Here is a 17908-nt window from a genome sequence, read left to right as displayed (position 1 = left end):
GGTCCTATAACAAGTGAGTTTTACTGTATTCTTTGGGGCACTAGGAATTACCCCAACCTTTTCCAACCTTTGTCTTGATCCAAAATGGGGGATGGAGGAGGGACATGGGATGAAATCAGGAAATCAAGGAATAATCTTTTATCACCTCACTACACTACTACCCCATGTCTCAAGGTCAAAAGCAACTTTCTACATATGCCAAAGCATGTATTTCAGTTTCTCCAATTTTTCTTTGCAGGGTCTTTTATTCCACACTCTTGAAAGCAAAATAGAACAGTAGAGCAGACAATGAGAAACTATCCCAGTACTGACTAATAAAAAACATTTTCAAAACTCTAGGGATGGAAAAGAAGTGGCCTGACATTTTTTGAGCGTATATTGATGTTCCATTCACTATCGTGTTCAATCTTCACCTCAACGCCCTTTGGTAGCTACAATGGCCCTCCCACTTTCACACATGAGAAAACTGAAGTTTCAAAAGATTAATAAACCACTGAAGGTCACGGAGCAAGTGAGTGCAGGTCTGACAGAGAATTCTTCTCCAGGACAGTATTAGTTTCCTGTGCTGCTATAACAAAGCACCACAAATTGGGGGTCTTAAAACAACAGCAATTTATTGTCTCACAGTTTTGGGGTCTCAAAGTCTGAAATCGAGGTGTTGGCAGGCTCACACTCCCTCTGAAACCTATAGGGCAGAAGCCTTCCTTGTCTCATCTAGCTGCTGGGATTGACCAACAATCCTTGCATTCTTTGGCTTGTACATACATCACTCTGAACTCTGCCCCCATTGTCACATGGTCATTTTCTCCTTGAGTGCCTCTGTCTCTGTGTGTCTCCTCTTCTTACAAAGACCCCAGTCGTACTGGATTAGGACTTCATCTAACTTGGTGACACCTGCAAGGATCCTATTTCCCAATAAGGTATCATTCTGCGGCACAGGGGGTTAGAATTTCAACATCTTTTGGTGAGACACAATTCAACTGGTAACAGGGACCAAGCCTACCCTCCTTCCTCGAATACATCCTGCCCACCGCATCACAACCCATTAATATCATGTCTGTGTCTGGCGGGTTTCATATGTTCGTTTCCTGACAGTGGAAGGCAACTCCCTTCTGCCTTCAGGCAAGACTAAATCTAAACTATTCCAGGCAGATGAGCTCAGGATAGCAGCTCATGTCCTGCTATCAAGGCTCCACCTTCTGCATTAGCTTTCAACGGGCATGGAGGTCATCTCGGAGGTTATTTATTCTTCTAGTTCAAGGTCTGCTCTTGAGCTAAAAACACACTTTACAGACTTCAAGAGCTTTGTAAAGTTAAGAGCACTAGACAAACGTGGAGGAAATGCAATTCACCTTCCCAGAGCCCTCAGTTTAAGGGTAGAAGGAATGCTCCCTGACAAGGGGGGCAGGGGGGTGGAGGGACGTGGCACTATTTTTTTTTTTTTTTTGCGGTACGCGGGCCTCTCACTGTTGTGGCCTCTCCCGTTGCGGAGCACAGGCTCCCGACGCGCAGGCCCAGCAGCCATGGCTCACGGGCCCAGCTGGCCGGCGGCATGTGGGATCCTCCCGGACCAGGGCACGAACCCGTGTCCCCCACATCGGCAGGCGGACTCCCAACCACTGCGCCACCAGGGAAGCCCCGTGGTACTATTTTAATACGTTCTTGGTGTAACTCTTTGCCTTTGGGGTCCACTTAGACCAGACGCCAAAAGCAAATCACCAACCCATCCTCTCTTGACTGCAGCAGTTTTCTTTTTCCATTTCTGGCTTGGTTTCAAAACCAGCAAGGGGGCTACCGAAACCAGGAATCAAAAGACTATCAGAAGGAGAAAAACAAACATCGTATATTAACTCATGTATGTGGAACCTAGAAAAATGGTACAGATGAACCTGTTTGTAGGGCAGAAACAGAGACACAGAACACAGATGTAGAGAACAAACGTATGGACACCAAGGGGGGAAAGTGGCGGGGGGGTGGGGGGGTGGGGGGATGAATTGGGAGATTAGGATTGACATGTACACACTGATGTGTATAAAATGGATGACTAATAAGAACCTGCTGTTTACAAAAATATATAAAATAAAGTTCAAAAAACAACAAAAAAGACTATCAAGATATCCTGTCAACTGGTAGTTTTCAGGCCAAGCAAATTGGAAAAGGAAACAGGAGAAATACCCTGCCTGGGTGAGAACCAGCACGCTCCACCTTTTTCACATGAGAAGACACACAAAGGATTTCCATCTCTCTAAGAATATTCCTCTGTACCTCTCACATTCGCCTTCCGATTTGCTGCGGAGCATAATGCCATTTGGAGGTACATCTGGCACAAGAGAACAACCTCCCAAGCTGCGTCTTTGCCTCAATGTGGCAGAATTAGAAGGCTGTAAAGGTGCACAGCCTCCCATCTGCTTCCGCCTCTCCATCTCAGGGAGCTGAAGGACGGACGGCCCAAACAGACAGCTGGCCCTGGGGAGCCTTCGGGGGCCCTCCCACCTGTGCCGCAATCATATGCAAAACGTCACAGGCCCCCAGTGAGCACCCAGCTGTACCTTCCAAGGCAAGCATCCTGATGGCCCTCCGCAGCTGATGGCAGCAGGAGGCTGTGGTACTTCCTGTGGCCTTACATGGTACCCAGGGCTGAGAACAGCTAAGACAGGCATGAAATTCTCTGTGTCTTTCGACCTTGCCAAATTCCTCTTACACTAATTTCTCCCACACCCTCTGCCTCCATCATCTCCTTCCCCCCTCAATATCTTTCTCTCATTTCCAAGTCCCTGGATTGTGATTTATTAACAACTCTGTCTGTTTTTAAAAAAGAGTAAAAATGATCAAAGCAGCTCAAGAGGCTTTGTCCAATACAGTAGCGACTAGCCACATGTGTGACTATATAAATTTAAATTAATTAAAATTAAATAAAGTTAAAAATCCAGATCCTTGGTCATCCTAGCCACATGTCGAGGGCTCAAGGGTCACGTGTGGCTAATAGCTACCGTATTGGACAGTAGCGAGAACGTGTCCATTACCACAGAGAGTTCAATGCACAGCTCTGGTCTAAAGGATATAAAGTGTCTCCCCTCTTTCTCTGTCCCCAGTCCCCCTCCCAGAGGCGACCCTGCTGCTGGTCTCCTTTGTATGCTTGCGGAGACTTTTTTTCATATGTCCAAACAGTGTGTGGTTTTAACAAAAGAGGTTTGCATCCACAAAGAGAAAAGACTAAATACGATTCGGCTCCAGGCTTTCCTCACTGAATGAACCTCAGAGATCCCAATATAAGTGTACAAAGCATGCTTCATTCTTTTGCGTGGCCTCACAGCAATCCACTATCGCCAAGACAACCGTCACCACCGCACCCTTATAACCACACTCCTTCGTGTCTCCCTGCTCCCTTGCCCCCAAACGCCTGGGCTCACACCTGGCCCTGACTTTTTTCCTCACCCTACCTCAGCCACCCACTCCCACCCTAAATCCACACCAATAAATGAACCACCTGTGAAACCCTGGTTCTTAGCATCCCACCGTCAAGTTAGTGCCCCACACCAACAACTGCCAAGCAAAGCAGGATTTCTCATCCAACGGTGACTGTCCACTAACCTTGCTGTGGTCCTCCCAGCCCTCACCCAGCTGGATATCCTAGTGTATTCTTAGAATCCTTCCCTTACAAACAAATGACTCCCTTGCCCCTCCTTCTAAAACAGTCACCTGTTGAAAACCGTTACCGCATGTAAGCCCAATGGTCCACCTTCCCCACGTACATATTTCCTACCACAGGAAGATGATGTAAATTTGGAGCTTTTCAAAATAGATAACTAGCAGGTGGAATCACAAAATGAAGCAACTGCTATGGAGAAAAGTATGGAGATTCCTCGAAACATTAAATCTCGTCCTGGGACTTCCCTGGCCGTCCAGTGATTAAGGTTCCACGCTTCCACTGCAGGGGAGGTGGGTTCAATCCCTGCTCAGGGAACTAGATCAGGAAGGAAGGAAGGAAGGAAGGAAGGGAGGGAGGGAGGGAGGGAGGGAGGGAGGAAGGAAGAAATAGTCCTACCACATGACCCACCAATCCCACTGCTGGGTGTATTTCCAAAAGAACTGAAAGCAGGGTCATGAAGATAGACGTGTGTACATCCATATTCAAAGCACCATTATTCACGATGGCTGACATGAAAACAACTCAAATGCCTATCAATAGATGAATGGAATCTCAGAACGTGGTCTATACATATAACGGAATATTACTCAGTCTTAAAAAGGAAGGAAATTTTGACACATGCGACAACATGGATGAACCTCGAAGACACTACGCTAAGTGAAACAAGCCAGGCAAAAAAGGGCACATACCGTATGATTCCATTTATATGAGGGACCTAGGGCCGTCCAATTCATAGAGACAGAAGGTAGAGTTGCTACCAAGGGCTAGAGGAGGGGTAATAGGGAGCTGTTTAATGAGTATAGAGTCTCAATCTGCAAGATGAAAAATTCCTGGAGATCTGTTCCAGTAACAGCAGAAGGTGATCGATCCCATACAGCTTTTGTCCTTGGACAACAAAACTATAAATAGTGGTATTAATAATTACCAGAAGACAGTTCAGGCCAAGTTTTGACCATTCTTTACAATACTTTGTTTATCTGCTTAAAGAATCAGCCATAGGGACTTCCCTGGTGGCGCAGTGGTTGAGAGTCCGCCAGCCGATGCAGGTGACACGGGTTCGTGCTCCGGTCTGGGAAGGTCCCACATGCCGCGGAGCGGCTGGGCCCCTGAGCCATGGCCGCTGAGCCTGCGCGTCCAGAGCCTGTGCTCCACAACGGGAGAGGCCACAACAGTGGGAGGCCCGCGTACCGCGAAAAAAAAAAAAAAAGAAAAAAAGAATCAGCCATGATGCTATGAAAGAAATAGGCTTTTTGTGACCTTTTGCTGTTGTCTTTTAATTTACAAACAGTTTGGGTTAATCTAAGTGACTATATGACTTTGGAATTTTGCATGAGGTATTGTCATCTATTTCTGGAAATGTATTTATTGTTTAGTTGTGAAAAATGAGGAAGCTTAGGTTTATAATTGTTCAATTCTTATTGCCATCCTCTAGTCAAATATGTCTTTACATTGTTTAAAAATACCGAAGTGTTCCACCTTCTGTCTCTGTGAATTTGACGACCCACAGCAACGTGAATACACTTAACACTACTGAACTATAAACTTAAAATATTTAAGACGGTAAATGGGATGTTTTTGGGCACAATAAAGAAGTGTGAAACAAAGCAAAGCTTATTAGAGCTCTGCTCTGTGATGGTGGTGAAGGCATGCATGCTCTCTCCCTCTGAGCATCAAACACCCGTCACACCCACTGTCATCAAGCAGCAAGGCTGAGGAGGGAAAATTAGAAGAGTTAACTAAGAACTAGTTGGGTATTTCCCCATTCTCTCAAATCTTGTTCTCCAGCAACTAACTGAAAACCAGAGGCTCTTCTGGCTATGCCCCTCATCATTCATTCACGCTCATTCATATGCAAACATCAGTTTCTCAGCTGGCGGTGATTTCACGAATTTTTAATTTACATGAGATGAGCCAGAGATTAAAACTTTAAACTAAGCCAGCGATACAGGGGATTGAGTGTTATTTTAATCCCTAGATTAAGAATCTCCAAATGAATCCATGGGTATCATCACGTTGAACAACCATCTGGGAATTATCAAAGCAAATCTGTGAGTTTCTGCCTTATGGGTATTAATAAAGATACACATTTTTTAAGGGTACTTGTTTGGGGATCATTAAAAACAGTGAAACCAATGACATTTCTTGTCATCAACCTTAATGTTGGAAAAACTCCAGGCCACCTGGCAAATGCTCACAGAGATCCCAACACTATAGAAAAGCCACGATAATTTGTGGCTTTGTGACTAATATGTAAGAGATTCATTTTAGCATAAAGGAAATCAGATTTAAAAAGCAAATTAGAAGAGAGAAATTGAGAAACACTGAATTCAATTCCTCCTAGAATTGCAAATCAAATTCTGGGTTATTAACTCCAAAATAAGAGAAGGCAGAGGGAAGAGCTTTCTCTTCTGAGGGCAAGGCCCAACAGAAATATAATATTAGCCCCATATGTCATTTTAAATTTCTAAAAGCCATATTAAAAATGTAAACACAAGCAAGTAAAATTAATTGTAATAGTTTATTTAACCTAATACATCCAAAATATTCTTAAACATGTAATCAATATTGTTTTTAAATTATTAATAAAACGTTTATACTCATTTTTCTTACTATGTATTTGGAACCTGGTGTGTATTTTACAGTTACAACACCTCTCAGGACCAGCCTCTAGTGGCTGCCATATTGGATAGCGCAACTATAAATCCAAAGAATATGTGTTCTTCTGAGAGCACAGGGACCAACTCTTGAAAGTCGAGTATGTGTCTGCACTGCACTCTCCAGATTGTTCTCACTGTATTCCTCAAATACCAGCCAGCAACAGCCTGGGTAGATGCATTCACTGCTCCTTCAGCTAGACCAGTGTTGATTCAACTTCTATCATTATAATACCGTCATTTGAAATTTTACAAAATCAGTTTACTGCTATTGTTTCTTAATTTTTTCAACCAATAAGCTGACTCACTTTTTCAAAAATTAACCTTATCCTAAAGAATATCATCTGTGATATCACAGATTTGATACCTTAATTATATTTGTTACAAGAGCTAATGCACATTAAAATACACAGTTAACACTTAAAAGAAGCTTTTGTGCTCTGTCTAAAGCCAACAACTAAACTAAAAGTTGCTCTCATTCTCGAATCAGTTTTGGCATCATCTTTCAAGCCTTCCATCTGGCACATGCAACCTCAGATATATTACTATCTGAGTCCCCTGACACTCAACGTTCGTATGTCTGATTGTGACACAGCATCTCCCATCAAGAATACCTTCTGTCTGGGCACCGCAACAAAGCACGGGGCACTTACTCATTTGTATTCAACTGTCCAAACGCTGCCGAGGTGGAGTAAAGCTGCTGCTCTAATAACCAGCGATGGCTCAGTCCCAGGGGAGCCCCCTTTATAATTAATAACAATGACAGCTAAGGCTTACTGAACTACATGCCAAACACTGCTCTAAGTTAATATATATAACCTAATATTATATTACATCGTATATGTGATGATTACCTCACTCACATAATCGTCACAATAATCCTATGAGGAGGTACTGTTATTTCCCCTTTTTTCCAGGTAAGGAAACAAGGCATAGACCAGTTTAGGATAGCTTCCCATGGTCACAGAGCTGACAAGTTGTGCAGCTGAGATTCAAAGCCAACAGATCTGACTTTGGAACCTGGGGATTACCAAGAGAAGAAAAAAATGGAAATCGGAAAGACACACGTTTTAAGGTCACAAACACAAGTACCTCAAACACAAAATCATCACCCACAAGATGTAGAGACTGGGGCAAGCAATATCTTCTAATACAGAGAGGGAGAGAAGACAAGTAGAATAATTTAGAACGCCTTCAAGATGTCTTCTGTAAATTACAGCGGAGAACTCATCTTACTTAAAAAGAAAGGAAAAAAAAAAGCATAAAAATTCAAGGGAGCAAAGATTCCAGTAACACAAATTGAGAGAGGATGGAAGGATGGGTGGATTGGTAGATGGATTTGAAACAGGAGGGAAGGGGACAGGGCACAACCTTTAAAAGAATGACACAGGGCTTCCCTGGTGGCGCAGTGGTTGAGAGTCCGCCTGCCAATGCAGGGGACACGGGTTTGTGCCCCGATCTGGGAAGATCCCACATGCCGCGCGGAACAGCTGGGCCCGTGAGCCATGGCCGCTGGGCCTGCACGTCCGGAGCCTGTGCTCCGCAACGGAAGAGGCCACAACAGTGAGAGGCTCGCATACCGCAAAAAAAAAAAAAAAAAAAAAAAAATGACACAGACGTTGAGTATATGACAAAAACTGTGAGCCTTATTATACACTCACTGTATACATCAGCACACTAAGAGACACACCCACCAGAGCCATGATGGTTCTGAGGCTCACCATAAAAGGTCAAAAAGTGGGCAGTGGCCAAATTAGTGGAAATCCCTGCCCCTTCTCCAAGATAGTTGGAGTAATCCTCTCACTCTTTAGTCTATGAAATTGCCCAGCCCATAGAAACTAGCCACCCCATAAGTCAGGGACCACATTCTGTCTGTGGAATGTGTATCTCTCTAAATAAATACCTATCACTTTGTCTCTCACTGAATTCTTTCTGTGCCGAGACATGAAGAACTTGAGCTTCAGTAAGTCCTGAGACCAGGTGTGTGATTTCAATGAAAAGACAGTGGGTTCAAGTCCCAGACTGGGGTTTGACGGGGTTTGAGTCCTGGCCTGGGGGTCCAAGTCCCAATCTGAGCCGTGCAGTTTCGGATTGATCCACGGATAGATGAATGGATGGACAGGCAAATGAGCATACAAATATTCACTCCAGACTCAAGTGCATAGAACAGGGAGAATTATAAAGGGACATCCCATCCCTCTGACCATCGCAGAAGGGGCCTATCATATAGCTGATATCATACTAGCCAGTCTCAAAGGCAATTTGGGGAACTTATTATTCTCATCACCAGGACCAAAGCTACAGGGGGAGCTGTGCTGACAGCCTAATTACGTGCCCCTCATTTGCGAGGGTTCTGCAGTCTGGAAGAAGACAAAAATCCACTTACATGTATTCCCTATGGGCAGAGTGTACAGCGGCCGCGTTGCTGTAACGCCACAGGACGATCGCAGAAGACAGGACGTCAAGGATGGCATCAAACTAGGAGAAGGAGACACGGTATTAGTGGTTTCCCAGAGTTAATAGGGCACAACTGCGAAGACGCGAGGTAAGCGTTCTGTGACTCAGAACATCTGAGCCAGTGACCTCAGAGCAAACAGGCTTCACATCTTTACAATGCTGGTCATTCATCATCCTCAAGGTGAATCCTGGGAATTCTGAGCCAGGGCACCCAACACGCCTGCCTGGTGCCAGGGTCACGGCTCTCCCTGGTCCCTTGCTGCTGGGGCCTGAGAAACCACACTCTGGTGTGCAGGGCTCTGCTCCTGGGGCCTCTGGCTCCCAGCCCTCTGGAGATGTGGGCAGGGTGATGACGCTGTTCTGACACATGTGAAATTGATTTCCCCAGGGCAGGCAAGATAATTTCAGCATTTTCCTGCCAGTCCCAAGTAGAAGATTCAGGCCAAGGACTCTGTGTTTCTGGCTCTCAGTGGGACTGTTCTATTGATACCCGGGGTCCAGGGGTCCAGAAGGTGGGGTCACCCAGGGGCTCCGGGAAGTCTGCCAACACCGTGAAATTGGATGCAAAATTCAATGCTTTTGTTCAAATGAACGAGTGAATGCATAAGAGAGAGAAATGTAAGAGAGGAGGGGAGAGAGACAGGAGTATGAGAGAGAGGTGGGCAGGGGGGTGGTGTGGAGTGTGTGAGTGCGTGTATGCGGCACTTTGGCATTTTTCTGGAGAGACAGTCCACACCTTTCAAAAGATCCTGAAAAGAATCTGCAAGCCTCAAAACACTGAGGGTGTGTGTTCCTGTTCCCAGCCCAACTTCTCCCCACAACAAAGGGAAGAAGCAGGTTTGGGAACAGGAACACACACCCTCAGGTACAGGAAGCCCTGAAGCTATGCAGGAGGGCTGTTTCAAGGAGCTTTCTCTGCATGAGTCACCACGCCGCACTTTTCATCTGGAAAATTACAAGCACTAGCATTCTCTTAAAGGGATGTGGGAAGACTTCACTCAAGTTTTCAGCAACTGAGACCCATTTTCTCTAACCAACACCCATCAGGAAGCAGGCAGGGAAGCCTGGTTATTCCAAGTCTGGCTACGGACTGACGTCCTAGTGCCAGCACCCCCAATCTTAACTCCCAACACCTCTGCCCACACCAGCAAATGGTTCACTCCAATGTGTGCCCAGTTTCAAACCTAAAACCTTGGGGGGTGGGCGGGAAGGGCTAAAACCCTATAAGCATCCTTCTCAACCAGATGCAGAAAACACGGTGGCCCTGATCTCTTGTTGAGAATTAGACAGTGTCACTGCAGTGTACTTCTATTAAATTATAATTGTTTGTAGAAGCCACTTCCATAAAAGGTGATTGTCATGCTCTCTCTCATTTGCTAACCACCCTCTTAATTAAGAGCCCAGCAAGAGATTTGCAGGCTCAGGAGAAACGTGCAAAACTTCATAAAAGTACATTTCAGGTTACTTACTGCAAACCCAAAAGCAGAGGCGCTGTACCTCATAACGGAGACAGCTAAAAAGAAAGAAAATATTATTCAGAATATTTTAAGACCTCATAGATACTTTCTCTCATTTGTGAGACTATTCATATATTTGATATGGCCTTTTACACATCAATGGAAAAGTTCTAAGAGAAGGAAATTAAAAATTAACTGTACTTGTCAAATCCGAGAATTTAAAAAATTCAAGAGCGATGTGAAAAGCGTCCAGACTTCACCTGCAACACCCTCTCTTCCCAGTGTGCCCTGAAGCAGCAAAGGGCCAGCTTCAGAACGAAAATGCTCAAGCAGTTGTCAGTCAAATGACAGCTGAGGCCCTGAGAATTTAACAACTGGGAATAGAGAGCTGGGAACCATATTAAACTTTGAAAGTGAAACTGTAACCATCCAAACTGTTCCCATAATAAGGTAATTAGTGGTGGTAACTACATGCACACACCATTGCTGGCATGGTTGGAATAAAATCTCTTGCCCACCAGAGCTTAATATCCAGTGTGGACCTCATGAAAGCTGTCTAGAAAAAGAATGAACAAATTACCTTAAACAAGAGATGTCTACAAAAGTAGGTGTTACAGTTATAATTAAAACACATTTCATGCATATTCAAAAATCAGTCGACCTTCTGGGGGGCAAGTTGATTGGGTAGCACTTTTGTCTAATTCTGTGATCGGTTCTGCGCCAAAGCAATGTCCAGCTTCAAAGACAGTTCTCAATTTGACTTAATAAGGCAGGTCTCCACGCAAAAGCCCTATGAAACAAGCATATGTCCACTCACTAATAAAGAATGAAACCCAACCCAGTGGGTCAGCAAGGCTTTGAAGTGGATCGCTCTGGGCACAGATGTTACAAGCACTCCCGCAACGAGTAAGGGAGGCATGGATGCAGGGCATGGAGGTCAATACCCCTCTGGACTCCCACTCAACGCAGCACATGTCCCTTCTCTGGGAGCTGCTCTCTGTCTTATCCATATGGACCCTGGGCGGCCATATTGTGCTTTGGACCCCTGCCCACAGCCATGAGGGGGGTCATCTGACCCAGTGTGACGCAAGCATATTCCATTTTCTATGATTTAAGAATTCTTCTATGTAGCAGAAATAGAAAGAATGTTATTGTTCTAAACGATGTAGCTGATAAATACACTAGAACTTATTTCTCCCAATTCTGACCAAGTTCCTGATAGAACTAATCTAGTATGTCAATGCACCTATCTTCTTTGCCTGGTAACAACAGTTTGATGGATTTTTTTTTTTTTTTGGCGGTACGCAGGCCTCTCTCCCGTTGCGGAGCACAGGCTCCGGACGCGCAGGCTCAGCGGCCATGCCTCACGGGCCCAGCCGCTCCGCGGCATGTGGGATCTTCCCGGACCGGGGCAGGAACCCGTGTCCCCTGCATCGGCAGGCGGACTCTCAACCACTGCGCCACCCGGGAAGCCCCCTGATGGATTTTTGAATGTTATAAGCAACCAACTACTGGCTTGATTTTTATAGATAATTGCAACACACGACTGGCAAGTGTTCTAATGAAGTTTCAAACTTAAAAAAAAAAAAAAAGAACTGAGACAGAGAGCGCCTAGCCGGTCAATTTATGCTGTTGGAATTGAAACACCAGAGCTAGGGTTGGCCACACTGGTTGCTACACAGAGAGACAAGCTCCTACAGGGGTAAGCACAGCACTGGGGCAAGAGAGAACCGCTAGCTTCTCGAAGTTTCCCAGCCTTTCCAGAGACTCAGCCACATTCGGGTCCTCGGGCTATGTGAGGTGAGTGCAACCCATTACATTGCTGGCCTTCTGTGTTTGTGACGTGAGCTGCTCCTGTCACTCTTACTGGCACAGGGAGAAGGGCAAAGCCAGCCGTGTGCAGTGACCGACTGCAGCTTTCAAGGACAACATGGGTGTGACGGTACAAAGAGGCACTGGACCTTCCCAAAGAACTCAACTCCCGGCCAGGTTGGCATGTGCAAAAAAAAAAAAGGCAGCAGACCCCTTGCCAGGTCTGAAGTGCCCTGTAAGACACTGATCCTGGCTTGCAGTAAGCGCTCAGTAACTGTGGATGAAGCTTAATAAAATTTCATAGAAATGAATCGAAATGAGTATCTGGCTTGTTTCCTTTACAATCTGTTTTTAGGATATCTTAGTTGTGTGCTTTTTGTGGGTGACTTCTTTACCAGTAATGGAAAGCTTATTAACTCTTACTAGCATCTTGCACGGATGCTCAATATATACCTCAGATGAAGAGCTGTCCAGGCGGGAGCCCCCTCTCTGTCTCCACCTGCACTGTCTGGACTGGGCAGCACGGAATGGACAACACAGCTAGAAAAGCCCTCCACTAGCCTTCACAGAAGACCTGCTGCTTTCCAAGCAGTAAACCATTGCTGTAAAATGTTTTAATCAAGTTATTCGGTAATACCAGGCATTTGTAGAGTGGGCTACAGATTCCAAGTACTCTCAGAACTATACTGGAAAATTCTGCTTGCGCGACTTGAGCCTGCCCAGTGGATGAATAACTGAGAGCACAGGTAGAATCTTCATATTGTTCTATCCCACGCACACCAAGGAGAACTGGAGCAGCTGGGCCCCAGGTTCACGTAGAGTCCTGAAGACAAGGGAGGCATTCCCATGTCTCATTTACTTCTAAATTGGCTCCATCGAGTTTCCTTGATGCGATGGAAAGGGGGAAAGGCTGGATATTGCATGGGGAATCGAGGGAGCACTGAAGGGCCCTCCACTTGGGCACAGCTCTGGCAGCTTCCCTTTGGGAGCGACTCCCCAGCTCTCGCGAAGACACAACAGCAAACAGTCGTTAGCAACGGACCCAAATGGAAGAGGTCAGCCCAACTTTTAGGAATTTCTTTAGAGTAAATGACTTTATTTTCCTTCGCCCTAACCTGACATGACACATCCTAATTCTGGGATAAGAACGGACTCAGAGGAAAGGGTCGGATTGGTTTAGAAAGTCGCTACTCCCACAGAAAGAGAGCCAACTGTGGGGTTTCCATGAGGGCGTTTCCAACTTCCCTTGTGCTAAGAATGAGTTCCACTTGACGAGATCCTGGGCCAAGATGACCCACACCAAGGCAGAGATTACAGGGCAGGTGCCCCTGGAGCCCACAAGTACTTGGCTGAGGGGAGCTGGGAAGCCAGCAAAGGCCCAACAAAAGTGCAGCGGCGCCTTTAAGGCAGGTGCTAGATTCAACACTGGACAACAGAGAAGAAAGGGCCATTTCGACCTCAGACCGTTATGCTGCAAGCTGGCAAGGTCCAATCCCATTGCAAGGGTGGAGGTCTCCTAGGAAGGCTGCTCTGGGTCCAGGCAGAGGCCCAGCTGAAGATAATGAAATCTCTGTGGCCCTCAGCAGGCAAGTGTGAGGCTGTTTAACGCACATCACAGCTGCTCCTGGATGGAGCACCTGAAACCCAGCAGGACCCTGTGGGGCTCCTGGGCACAAAAGCCTTTCTGTGTCCCCCATTTCTTGTTTGCAGGAAACAGGCTTCATTCAGCCTCCATGACCTTCCCTGAGTTCCAAAGGGCAGGTTCAAACAGTTGCTACTCAGGGCAGGGAGGGGAGGCGGAGACAAGGAAGGAGAAGCCAAGAAACAATAGTGCGGCCTCCCACTACGGGGAGTTTGGGGTTGGTAGATGCAAGCTGTTACATTCAGAATGGATACACAGCAAGGTCCTACTGTCTAGCACAGGGAACTGTATCTAGTCTCCTAGGATAAACCATAACGGAAAAGAATATTAAAAAAAGAATGTCTATATATATGTGTGTATAACTGAGTCACTTTGCTGTACAGCAGAAATTAACACAACACTGTACATCAACTCTACTTCAATAAAAAAGTTAAAAAAGAAACAATAGTGCATCCTTGGGGCAGGGTCCTGGTTCCCCCTCAAGGGATGCACAGAACAATATTTTTGAGCTGTTTTGCAGATACTGACCCCCAACAGGTGGGAGAAGTTAACCGTATGCGGCCCCCAAGCACGCAGACCCCAGACCGGTTGGAACCAGAGGGTTGATGATGCTGACTCCCAATTACCTCACCTCCAACCAATCAGAAGAAGGCCCACGAGCTGATCACGCCCTCCTCTTTCAAACATTACTATAAAACTCTTCACTGCCCCCTCCACGTGGGGACACATAGTTTTGAGGGCATTCGCCTGCTGTGGCCCAAGCTATTCTTTTCTACTTTACCCGAAACTCTGTCTCCGAGATTCAATTCGGGAGCGTTGTACAGAGGCCGAATTTCGGCTACATGCCCCACCACCAGCAGCCTACAGGTTCCTCTGGATACCACTGGTAGCAGAGGGAAAATCAGGGAAATTTTCAGGAATGTTTCTGCCCCTTACATTCAGAACTTGTCTCTAACACTCATCACTGAACCACGCACTCAAGGAGGTGGTACAGCCTACAGGCCAGTGAGTCTCATTCCCCAGGGAGCTGAGGCCTTGGCTTCCGTCCTCTCATCCCCCCACCCCGACCCCGACCCCGTGTTCAGAGTGGAAGCAGGCTGTCATCTGATTAGGCTGGCCTAGCACACCCAAAAACGCACGCTTAGCAACTGGGCTTCTCTCACTTTCCCTGCTGTCTTGTGTCTTGTTTTTTAAATACTAAGACACAGAGTTCTTAAGGTGTCCCTAAGTCAAATGAAGACCTATAGTTTGGGGCCTGCCCAGCAGCCATTCCCCATTCGGGTAGAAGGGCCCTGAGTCTCCTCTGGGAAACAGTATATCCCCTACCCTCAGACTATGGGGTTTGAGTGGGACGGCACTGTGACCCCCACTAGTCTATCCCTGTCCCGAGGCCAGAGTTAATGATTCAGAGATGGCACAATTCAATTTGAGCCAGTGACAACCAGTCCTGAGTTTCTGCTGAAAATACTGGGAAGAGGATGTCTTTCTAAGAGGCGACAGTAGAGCTGGCAGCAAGAAAACAGGAGCTGCCGGTAGCAATTCTGCCCTAAATGAGGGGAGGCTGCCTTAGGACGAAGCCAACATGGAGGAAAGCAGTTATTAAGACAGACACAAATCAAAGCCCTGGTGACAAGGACTGAACCTCTGGAATCAGCCCTACCTGAAGTCTACCCCTATATTTTTCAAATATCAATACATTGGTCAATAATTTCCAATAATTTTTCAGCCAGTCTGAGTTGAGTTTGTATCACTGGAAGCCAAATGAGTCTTAATACACCTTGAGCCAGTCATCCCTTTTCCAAGAATCTCTTTTAATGCCTAAGAAATGGACAAACACCTTCTACACAAAAGCTTCACCGTAGGTTTGCATGATTTATAATAGCAAAACACTGGTTGCAATTTAAATATCCAGCAGCAGCGTAATGATTAAAGAACGGTCCATTTAAAGAATAAGCTATACGTAGCTGTTCAGAAATGTTTACCAAGAGTGCTGTTGGCTAACGTTGATATTAGCATACTAGATAGAATAATGGTGTTGACAATCAACAGCTGGTGTATTTGGTGCCGCGAGGACTGGGTGCCGCGGGAAAGGATGGGTCTAGGTCAGGAGGGGTTCTGCCTGGTACAGGTGCAAACTGAATGGAGAGGTCAGAAGAGGCTTCACTGAGAAGGTGAGACTTGAGCAAAGGTCTGGAGGAGGTGGGGAAGTGAGCAGGGCAATCATCTGGGGGAAGAAACTTCCAGATAATGGGAGGAGTCAATTGCAAAGGCCCTGAGGTGGGACACCTGACACCTATGAGGCCATTCTGTCTGAGACAAAAGGGAGTAAGAGGGAAGTTACGTGAGATCATAGATTTCCTTACTGTTTGAGCAAAAAACTTAGGTAGAAAAGGGCAAGAGACAAGACCATATGTGTGATACAGTACAACTACACTTCAAAAATGCATTGAAAACAACTTAAGAATCCCTCAAATCATAACAATGGTTAATCTTTAGTGGGTTGGAATATTTGAGGGCTGTTTGAGTGGATTTCTTTCCTTTCCACTTTTTTGTATTTCCTACGTTTTCCACAACCATCATATATGACCACTCAAGGTAGAAAAAGAAATCCATTTTATTTGGGGGGAAAATTATCCGACTTGTAACAACGTAGTCAAAGATGTAAATCAGCACAGCAGAAATCAGATTTATGACAAACATCTGAGAGCAGGTGGCATTGTGAGCTCATGAATGCTTCTGGCTAAGAGGAACGCATCCTACCATACACATCTTTATTACGTCTCCATTTCTGAAATCCATCTCCCAAGGCCAAATCACCTACAGGAGCAGCTTGCAAATGCCCCAAAGAGTTCTTAGAAGCATGGCACGGGCAGACAGGCCAGGGACACAAGCAAAATGTCACTTCCCATCTAAGGGACCTCCAGCCTCCGCGGTTTTTGCGTGTCCTACACTCCACTTTGACATGTCAAGGGGGTAATAACAGCTACACTCCCAAAAGCACACATACAACAGAAGTCCTAAGGAAATATTTATACAGGTCTGGTTGAAGACCAGAACTTCTTTAAGTCCCACTCAGGCCAGAAATCACTTCAGCTGGAAACTCCAATTCAAACAGAAGGACAGCTGGAAAATGGAGCGGACCCAGGCAACCCATTGTTAGGGCAAAGCCACATGCAAATCCCACAGCTGAGTAAGCAGCAGGCTTGCAGAGGTGCAGACAAAGTGCCCTGGAAATGCACAGGGAGGTCCTGGAAATGCACAGGGAGGTGACAGAGCCAGCGAGGCAACTGAGGGTCAAGGCCGAGAGCCCCTCAAGGGTGAAACAAAGAATGCCATTTCAGCTGCAGGCAAAATTTATCCAACAGCAAGGACCCATCTGTCATTCTCACCAAAGTCAGGCAGTAATTGTCTTGAGCCTTAGCACTCTTTAGCAATACCCCAGGTCCATTAACACCTCCCATTGCTAAATTCTGTGCCCAGTACAGCTCCATTAATAAATCAACCCCACTTTAATTAGACCACCTTTGTCCCTCCGACGCCTACCAACCACCCCTCCCACAGCTACGGAACTAACGCCATTTGCGAACCCATCTTTCCATCATCCACCTTCAACGTGCTGGCTGCAACCAAGGCAGCAGCATGAGTCAAAATTAACCGACTGATGTTCTGACCCACTTCAAGAGCACCTCCAACAGCTTCCAGACGCTCCCTCCCACTCAAACAAGAATATAACGTACCCAAAAATGAGTGACAGGATGCTGAATTCAGTCACCACTGAAGGAAGAGGGTAAAGCAGTTAGGAAAATAGATCAAACAGAACTGCTTAGCCCGTTCAACTACTCATCTTCAGCGGCAGCACAGTGACGACTTTGTATTGAAAGATGGTATGGAAAACCCCCAACGAACTTTTTGGCCGGCCCAATACTTTGGTCTGTCTAGACCATAATTTGCAAAAGCGCACCTAAGGATGAAATTCAGAAGTTTCTGTTTGACCTATATAGCATTATTCAAGCATCAGAACTGGCTACCAACATTTTTAAGTCAGGAAAACCTGAGATCTGCCGGTGCTGGGCAGTCCCTTTCAGCGATGCAGCGCTGTGTTTGGGCGGGGCGTGCTCTTGGCCAGTTGCCTCTCCTGCATCATTGGACCCAGCTGGCCTTGCTCACCCGCCTGGCCCCTCAGGGTATCCAGCTGACCCGGCAGGCTTGAGGGTATAGCCCTGAGCAGCTTAAGGGA

General features: G+C 46.1%; 1 protein-coding gene across 2 annotated transcripts in view; it reads right to left on the bottom strand.

Moving 5' to 3' along the window:
* Positions 1 to 17908, bottom strand: part of TMEM163 (transmembrane protein 163) — a 255204-nt gene that overhangs the window by 78915 nt on the left and 158381 nt on the right. For both annotated transcript variants that reach the window (XM_060152999.1, XM_060152998.1), the window contains exons 3-4: positions 10230 to 10273; positions 8690 to 8781 (exon numbers count right to left, since the gene is read on the bottom strand). In XM_060152999.1, the coding sequence (XP_060008982.1) occupies positions 8690 to 8781; positions 10230 to 10273 (136 nt within the window). The remainder of the gene's footprint in view (positions 1 to 8689; positions 8782 to 10229; positions 10274 to 17908) is intronic.

This window comes from Lagenorhynchus albirostris, chromosome 6, assembly GCF_949774975.1.
Source record: "Lagenorhynchus albirostris chromosome 6, mLagAlb1.1, whole genome shotgun sequence".
NCBI lineage: Eukaryota > Metazoa > Chordata > Mammalia > Artiodactyla > Delphinidae > Lagenorhynchus > Lagenorhynchus albirostris.
The sequence above is the reverse complement of the archived record's forward strand: the minus strand, read 5'-3'. Positions and strand labels throughout refer to the sequence as shown.